The sequence below is a fragment of the Limulus polyphemus genome, unplaced genomic scaffold (genome assembly GCF_000517525.1).
Source record: "Limulus polyphemus unplaced genomic scaffold, Limulus_polyphemus-2.1.2 Scaffold6284, whole genome shotgun sequence".
Classification (NCBI taxonomy): Eukaryota; Metazoa; Arthropoda; class Merostomata; order Xiphosura; family Limulidae; genus Limulus; species Limulus polyphemus.
Window position 1 is genome coordinate 20,537 of NW_013671894.1, and position 10,037 is coordinate 30,573.

Consider the following 10,037-nt stretch of genomic DNA (forward strand, 5'->3'; position numbering starts at 1 on the left):
ATACACCGAAAAATGCGGTAATTTAAATATGGTAACTTAGATTGAGAAGATATATTCTATTCTTACTGTAAGTTGCATTTTTTCTCACCCTAATCTTTTGGCTACTTACATAAATAGCACCTTTTGGATTTTATTGTCCTGGCACAAAAGTACAGAGTATGTACCATGTATTTTGTGGAAATTACAACTTGTACATATATCGGATTTCATGTACAAGTATTAATAGGTTTTGTGTGCTTGTACATACTGAATTCTTAAGAGGTGTTTATTAGTTTACTTCACATCTCTTGAAGTAAGGTACTACCACCTTGTTTATCTTACTTACCCCCAAGTGGTAGAACCTTATTTTTTTTCTTCTTTTACTTTGGAGAGCAGTCATCTTCCCATGACTGTCTGCAGGCAGTGAAGGGTGATATAGATGTGGGACATTATGGGGTTGAGCACCCAAATCTATATCACCATAATTTATATATTTTTTTATTATTTTATTTTATTTTTATGAATTTCTTCATGTGAGACTGGTGAACGGAGGTTGAGACTGGTAGATGGTGTATCCCCATCACAGTGTGGGTCCTACTTCCACAGTCACTTCCAAAACTCAGCAGACATTATAAATCCCACATTATAGCTTGTACCTTGGGGGTCCTTTTATCTTATGCAGCATCTTTAATTTAGTTTTTGTTTGGGCTTGTTTTTGTTCATTTGGATGTAATTTGTTACAGGTTTGGATTTGCTGTTTTTGATGCAATGCTTCTTTTTTATTTTGTTTTGCTTGAGTGTTTGATGATTATGTTTCTATGTACATGTATGTATATATTTGTACACTTGTAAGGCTTTAATCATCTTTCCATTAAGATATGCTTACAAAGAATTACTAAAGGAGTGAAAACATTTCAACATAGGCTGTGACATCTTTATCAAGTAGTATCAGAATATTTGAAGTAGTTACTTTTATCTAGTTGTCACATGGTGTTTACCCACAGATAAAAGTGCATCTGTTCTTTGTGTTTTGTACTGATGTGTTAAGTAAAAAGCTCTTATTACTTTGAAAAGCAAATTGTAGTAGTTAATTTTTTTTCATCATACTGTATACATTCACTTGTAATGCACATAATATGCTAAGTGAAGTCATGCACTGACAGCTCTTTTTTTTTCTGTATGCTTAAAGTATTTTACATTGAGTGGACAAGTCTGTGGCGGAGCCTCTATTTTATTTATAGTTCAGTTATATTATTGTTGAAATGTGATGTGTAATTTTAGTGCTGCATATACACATTTTGATATCATTCACAGTAATAAATTATGTTACTGTGAATGATAGTTTTTCTTTTTTAAACCCAGAAGACTGGTGTAGTTTCATTTATTCAAAGTTTAAATAGAAATTAAGCTACATACTTATGTACACATAGCTCATTAGAATTAGCTGAAGTTTTTATGTCTGCTGAATCTGAGAAAAATTATACATGCAGTTGTTTTTTGGTCAGTTCTTTTTATTCATTGCAGATTTTGTAACAGAGGTTTTTAAAATAAAAGATTGAAAAAGATGACATTACTAAGCAGACTTGAACAATGAAGTAATGACAGTGTTAAATACAGTATTTATCAACATAAACTAATGTAACTAATCTAATGACTTAAAACTATACTATAAAAGGAACTGTTATACAGGTTGCAATAACTAGCAAGAGGTAAAACTAACAGTGGTCATAAAATTTTATTAGCTTAAAAAAATAGCTAATAGATTAAGGTTAGACATGATGGTGTTGAAAAGATTGAAATATTATGTAAAACTATTAATCCCATAAGCAGTAGCAAGATGATTATTAAATTTATTGCTGCCAGAATATTATTTCTTTCAAAATCATAAAAGTGTGTTAATTTTCTTCTCAGTTTCATAACTAATCTGGCAAATAAAATAGCACAGTCACAAATATGAACATATACATGTTTTAAGTTGTTCATTGTATGATTTTTTTAAATTTTCAGATGATGAAACATGCCTGGGATAATTATGTTCGTTATGCATGGGGCCAAAATGAATTAAGACCTATTAGTAAAAGAGGTCACTCTGCTGGAATATTTGGAAAGACTGCTATGGGAGCAACGATAGTAGATGGACTGGATACATTGTTCTTGATGGGTTTAAAGGAGGAATATCAGAAGGGAAGAGACTGGGTGGCTAAGCATCTGAATTTTGATCAAGGATTTAGTGAGCAGGTACCACAAAATCTTATCTAAGTACTACAAACTAAAGTATTTTGAGAAGAATGTATATTACATTTAAAGTTGTTTTTTGTTTAACGCTGAAAAAATTGTTGAATCAGGTTTATGTAAGAAATAGAAATGTGCACAATTGTATTCAGTTCTAGTGTAAGAAAAAGTAAGTTTAGCTAATACAGGCTCACTTAAATAAAGAAATAGATCCTGATTGATGAAGGATCTCTTGCATAATCAATTTTGAATGTCAGTGATGATTATAATGCTTTTTATTACTTTGTTTCATGAGTAATAATAAGAGACATGTATGTCTAAGACATTTCTTTGTTGATTGCAAGAAGAAAAGGTACAGTTTTTTGTTTTTTGTTATAAGTATAACAAGTGCTGGGATTCACTACTACATTTATCCTGTGATTATTCATTTGTATGGCAGTTTGAGTTCTTAAAAAGTCCCTTACTAGCAAACGCTAGTAGTTTAACCCTTTAACTCAGTTGTTAGAACACTCACCTTGTGTGTAAGAAGTCATGGGTTTGAATCTGACTGGAGAAAGAAAAAAATTATCTACAACAAGAAAAATTTGGCACCAACTAGTGGCAACCTCATAACCCTGAAATGATATATAAGGATGGACCTTGTTTGTAAGAGGGGGAGAATATTGTAGTTTGAGTTGTTCAAAAGTGCCTTATTTGAACATGCTGTCCCCTCTCCTATCAACCATCTTCTCATGCGAGAGGTATTCATTCGAGTTTCTTAAATTATCTGTATTATTACTCCCATTGACAAGAAAAATGTTAATATTTTCTTTTTCCACAAACTTACTCCCCCCCCCCCAAAAAAAAAAAATCTTGAAAATACCTCTGTAGGACACTTGCTTGTTTAGTGAATAGTCACGAGTTGAAATCCTGTTGGATGAAAATTAAAATAAACTTAAATTTACCAAATTTGGACATTATACAAACTTATATTTTGAAAAAGCTTAATATTGTGTGTATTACTAATTTTATTTGAAACATTGTTAAAGGATTGGCTAGAAGACCAAGAATTATTAAAAAGTTTTGTTATTGAAATCCATATTCATTATTAGAGATACAGAATTCTTTACTTCCACTATAAAATATATACAATGTTTAAAGCAGGAGAATCTGGTTCAAAATCCTTTCATATGTCATTCACTCACAGAATAATTCAACAATAGTCTACTGAAGTGGTGCAATATATTTTAATACTGTATTTCTTTAAACATTCTTCACCTTGCAGTACATCCAAAATACTTTTCTAATAAAACATTTATCAAATGGAAATTCCGCTGTGTGGAAATCTAATAATAATCTGGCTAGGTGTATTTTTTTTCGATTAGTTTTTCTACTCTATAGTTACAATACAGATATTTCTTTTATTTTCTTACATGATCTTACCATTTCTTTAATGATTGAAGAGTATTTAAAAAATTAAATAAAGCATACATTCCTGCTTCAAATATTGCCTTACCAAGTCAATGTTGGGAAGTGTTAGCCAAGTTTGACAGAAGACATGATACACATTCAATCAGGGTACTGTAATAGTTGAAAAAAGCATCATCTAAGCTTTCTGTAATTGTTTAAATTAATTTTCTTATTAAATTTCAGTACTGAGACATAGGGAAAAACAAAAATGTAACAACACTAAAATATAGTGATAATCTCTGAGCTGTGGTGCATGTAGCTGTCATTTTGTAAGTACCAGAAAATGTGGTCTACTGAAATTTTCATTTGCCAGTTGGACTACTCAAACTGCTAAATTCACTAGGATTGGGATAGCAGACTGACAGTAATTTTGAGCTCTGCAATAACTGTAGATATTATATGTAAAGTAAAAACTGATGAAAAATATATACTGTAGTTTACTTAATATTTGCAGGAATTATCTTTTGCAGTTTTACATTGAAATTGTTTCTTGGGTTTTAACTTTCATGGAAATATGAAATTGAAAATGCATCAATTTTATATTAAAAAACTTAGAAGAAAAAAGTTTTTAGACATCATTCTGTTTTTCTAATCAACATTTTTCATGCTATAAGCCTTTGCAATCATGCTGTGCGATTGAACTGATGTGTTGATAATCCACCTATTGAAACATGTGAACTGCGAAAATAGCAAAAGTTAATTTCACACAAATAATAAGTAATTTACAGTGTTTTATGTTAATCACATCATAAAGAAATTCACGCTAATTGTTTTCTTGCTTTCTTCTTTAGTTTGTTGAGATATCTGTTTTTGAAACAAATATCAGATTTGTTGGAGGTCTTTTATCATGCTTTGCATTAACTGGAGATGTGGTGAGTAAAATAATCCATGTGTTTATTGCTTCAGTATTTAAATTTATTGTAAAACTTTTGCTAACATAACATTTTGTAATACTTATATACCACACGTAGTCTGTTGATGTGAAAAACTATTTTTTTCTTTTTACGTAACACTTTCAGTGATCCATGTTTACAAAAATTTACAGCTGGAGTATTTTATGTTGCAATACCCAGTAGTATTTGATGTTAATGATTTTTAAAGTTAAAATGACTGATTAATAAATTCTCATAGAATATAGTAGAAATTTCTCAAAGCAGATCATGCATGTTACACATATTTTATATTTTTAATTATGTTCTATATTCCAATTTGACCTGCCCACAAAACTCCCTCTCAAGCTCTGTTTATACTTTAGTTTGTTTTTTTAGACAGAATATCTTTTCAATAAAAGTGTTGAGGGATTGTTGTGATCTAGTTTTAATGTTCCTGTGTTAATGTGTACTTGTGTACTTTCCTGTATCGTGAGAAGTAGTGGTAGAAAATGGTAAAACAATTCAAGAAAGATATGAAGAATAGTATAGTTTATACATTCTAAAATAATATTCGAGTAACATTTTTAAAGTTTTGTGTAGCTGAACCAAATGGTTACATAAAACATTAAAGACAAGGTACAAAGAAACAGGTACCATGTTACTTACTACATTCTGTGTGAAGATACTTCACTTGTTTAGCTAAAATACCTATTACATTACCTGTAAAAAGTATTAAAATTTTATGTATAAAAATAATACAACTCCTTAGAAATCTCAAGTTTTTTATAACCAGTACTATCACTTCAAAATGTGGAAGTGTTTCCACTGTAGATTTACAAAGGTACAATTATAAATTTTTAATAAGACTTGCATACCCCTGTTTATATGTTACTGAAGTGGTTAAAATACATGCTTTAGATCTTGCACATTCAAAACAATTGTGAAATAGGATTTTTTAGTATTGAAAGCAGTTTTTCAAGTATGAGGCTAAAAATAATGGAGAGTCATAAACAATATCTAAGTGAATGTAGTATCAAAGATATGTTGAGAAATCAATTTTTATTTTTTTATTGAATATCAGTTTTATATATTATAGGTTAAATATACATGTAATTAATTGTATTACAGTGACAACATTGTTATCATTTTGCAAATGGTATGCACAGTTTTTAGACAGGATAGGACCAGATTTAAGACTTGTGTATATATTCTTTTACAATTTGTATTTTCTCTTTCAGATGTTTAAAGATAAAGCAAACAAAATTGCTCAAAAGCTTCTCCCTGTATTTAACACTCCCACTGGAATTCCTAATGCCATTATCAATTTGAAAACGTAAAGTATAAATCCATATTTCAAACGATGTAGATTTTTGATGATAAATGAAATCATTCATGCTATTAGTTCTTAATTTAACAAAGGTTGCAATGTGTATTTCAATTTGTTTTTGCTTCATGTTGGGTAACTTCTTTGGCTATACGAGTTTTCTGTTATATAGTAATAGTTAATAATTAGAAAATTTACTAAAGCATAGGAAGAAGTTAGACTTTGTAGTTTAAAAAGTCTGTATTGCTCAGACACAGTATTGCACAATACAGTAGTGGTAATGTGTTTCAATGTTGTACTTTAACAAAGTAGGTATAGGGAAAATGACATGAATTCATTTAAAATAGACTTTTATGGAGTGTGGAATTGATACTTGGAAAGTGATTCAAGAATGTCATTATTAGGATACATGTACCTATCGTTACTTTATAATAATTACTTGGAAGGATATTTGAGAATCTGGTATTGGGATACATGTACCCATCTGTATTTTGGTCTTTTACCATTTTGCTAGTGACTTTTCTTAATTCTTTACAATATACCAGTCTTATTTTCTTTTTCCAGAATATGCAAGACCATTGTTCATGTGAATGTGTATTTGATAATGTGCAAAATATGTAATGAGTGAAGTTCACTAGATACTAATGATCAAGATTACAATCTTATTGGAATGTGTTTTAATACAAGTATGCTATGTGTGAATTCTTTTTTATCGTATGTATAAACATATTCTTACTGTGTTTTTTTATCAGTGTTTTCATTAAGTATATTGCAACTGAGGCATACCTCTTTTATATATATCACATTTGGAGAAATAAAATATTTCAATTAAAATTTAATGGCTTGACTTGTATAGAGTTTAGGCTTGAGTTAATAATTGATGAGATTCTTGTATGCATTGAGTCTGTTCATCTGTAGCACTGTTTGTATTATAAAGTACTCTGTGTTTACCATACAGTTATACTCATGGCAACACAACCATTTAATCAACTTTTATTTTAAGGAAAAGTTTTTTTAACTTTCTTATTCTTGAACATGTTCACGTGCTCTGAATGTCAGTCCATTGGTGAATCAGCAGTAAATTTATAGACTTATAGTGTTAAAAACAAAACAAAAAAGTATTCTTGAGAAGGAAGTTATTTTTTGTTAGTGAATAACAAAAATTTGTTTCTTTTTAAGTTTTCCTGTATGGTAACTGTATACATTATCCTTGGTTTCAATAAATATAATTTTAAATTGAAGAGTGACTGTTTATTAATATCAGTAGATCTACCTTAGATTAATTAAATATTAAATTCCAGTTAGTGTAAAACATGGTTGTAATTTCAAAATGTTTTGTTTTCAGTTACTAGCTTGGCAACTACCTTGAATTAATAGGATGAATAAATATATAAAGTAACTGCTCTCTCTCTCTTCATAGAAATTAATGTTGTTCATTATACTTGTTGTTGAAAATTGAGAAAAAAAATTGCATATCTAAGAGTATATACCCTTTCTCATAGGACTTAAGAGTACCTTTGCTATTAAATACATACAAGACTTTTTAATTTTCTCACAGGGGTATTAGCAAGAACTATGCCTGGGCTTCCAGTTCCAGTTCTATACTAGCAGAGATTGGAAGTCTTCATCTGGAATTTGTATATTTAAGTGAAATCACTGGCAACCCTGTGTACAAAGAAAAAGTTACAAAGATTAGAGAAGTTCTGGCTAAGGTGGAAAAGCCTCAAGGTCTTTATCCAAACTATTTAAATCCTAAAACTGGCAAATGGGGTCAGCGTAAGTGTATTACTTATTTTAAATCTTGCAGTATGTTCATTGTTAATTTTTTTAAATTCTGATGGACAAAGTATTTATTAATAATATATTTAAATTATGATCACAGTAGAGGCACATAGCAGTTATTATTAAGTGCATATTTTATTGTCATGAAATACTGTAATTTAACTAAAGCATTTTGGTTTAGGGAAACAGTGGGTTTTATTACAGTTCAATGATTTTTTTTAAGCATCATAAAAAAATTGGTAGTTTTTATTTTGGAATAAGTATAGTTTCAGATCATGTTTCTATTACTTAAAAGTGTAAGATATGATATCTCATGCTCTCATTTACATATGCTTTTTAGATGTGTATTATTTGTTTATGTGCTCTGAACCTGAGGTTATAGTAAATGGAAAACTGTTAACTGTTTGTATACTTTTTGTATATTTTGGACTTTGGAATTTGTTATGTGAAAACAGTGTCTGATTATGTTTCCTATTTTAATACAGCTTATTCGTATTAGTATTATATATTCATACAAAGAGATATGATTTGGAATTTTTTATTATTATTATTATTAAGAAAAATTACCAGAAGATATTTTTCTGTAAAAGTTTTCTTTTTTTCCATAGCATTTTTGTAAATAATTTCTGGCACTTTATGCAACAAAGTAATCTTAGTTTTTAATTATTGCTATTGAAATAAATGTTTTTATCCTATGGACAGCAAACTATGATCCGTGGTTCTTTAGTTGAAAATAACTTATTGTATGATCTAAGTTATCATAAGTGTTTCCTTGTAGAGTTGTATTAAAATTTCTTTTTTTGTTGGTGTTTTATTAGTCAGTATGGTCAACAGTGTGATATATATTTGTGAAAGTTGTGTAGTAGGTGGTTCTTATTTTGCAACTTTTTATTTTTATACTCTTACCCTACTAATGTGTTCCAATAAGTAAATTGAATGTTTGGGCAAAATTTCAACAATATTTATCAAAATTTAGAGGTTGCTCAATAATCTAGAAGTTTAAAATAAAAACCACATATTTGCTTAATATACTTTATGTTCATTGTTCATTATCTGTTTACACACAACTTGCAATGTAAGATAGAATACTTGTGTGGTTAAAAATTAGTCATATACACAGTAATATGACAGTATGACTGAGTGTGTTGTGAATTGTTCTTGTATGTAGTGGATCTAGTATTGTCTGATACATTGTAGTTTACAAATAAAACTGAAGGCTTGTTGTGGATATCCACAAATTGCTAACATGTAAATAACTATTTAAGATGAAATATATTATGTATATAAACTGTTAATGATTTTGTATTGTATCTTAATACAATCTAGAATATTCCAGAACGTTCTTTATAGATCTATAATATTCTTTGCTATTCTTTAATTTTCTAGAATGTTCCATTTAGTTCCACAATATTCTGTATTGTTATGTAGTGTTTCATAATATTCTGTAATATTGTAATCTTATTCTAGAAAGTCCTGTGAACAAAATACATGTATAAGGAGTTGACTGTTGAGCAGATTAGATTCAATAGAATTTGAGAAAACAACATTAAATATAAATTGTGAGTTATACTGTAGGATAAATAAAGCTTGAAAAACCTGATAAAACTACTTTACCAGCAATAATGTTTTTGACAAAAATGGCAATGACATCAGCAACTAGAAGCAAGTCTTCGCTGGGGTTGCTAAGATCAGAAGAACCAGAAATAACAGAAAGTAAATTACCTTCAAAATAGCAGTTTTGGGTGTGTTTTTTTATCATCACAAGACTTTGATGAAAACAGTCTGTGAAAGTCCAACAACTGTCATCAGAGAAGTTTCATTATTCTTGAACAAAGCTAGAATTCCAATATGACCTGAACAACATACTATCAAATAGTTTGAAACACCTTTTGAAAACTGGGGAAAGCTAAAGAAAAATTTCACTAGAGAAGCAGAGAGCCAATGAAGCAGCTTTTACTGACCAACTAGATGATCTGTTTGATATTGCTCATCAAGATGCCCTTGTACTAATCAAGATACCAGAAGACAGAAAATTTCTCCTTGCACAGAGAGAGAAAAGACATCAGGGATGTATAGGCTCAGTAGACAGTGTACTTACCATGAAGGATTCAAGAGCAAAGAAAAAAAATAATGATGAATTAAGGAGATGACAACAAGCTGAACAACAAGAGAAAAGACTGAATGATAGAGTTGATTGGAGCGATGACAGTGCTGACAGTAATGAGAAAGACTATACAGATGACGATTTTGCAGAGAAACAGAATGATACAAGAACCATCTTCTTCACAGCCTAAAAAGAGGGCAAGAAAAAGTATCGTAGACCCTGAGTTGGCTGCTACTATATATATATATATATATATATATATATATATATATACTAGTCGCGTAGACGAAGAAAG

General features: G+C 29.5%; 1 protein-coding gene across 1 annotated transcript in view; it reads left to right on the forward strand.

Annotated features, from left to right (window-relative positions):
* The window catches only part of LOC106473573 (mannosyl-oligosaccharide 1,2-alpha-mannosidase IA-like), a 40,847-nt gene that overhangs the window by 17,039 nt on the left and 13,771 nt on the right, over positions 1–10,037 (forward strand). The window contains 4 exon segments of the mRNA XM_013934259.2: positions 1,987–2,217; positions 4,452–4,532; positions 5,771–5,865; positions 7,415–7,632. Of these exon segments, the coding sequence (XP_013789713.2) occupies positions 1,987–2,217; positions 4,452–4,532; positions 5,771–5,865; positions 7,415–7,632 (625 nt within the window).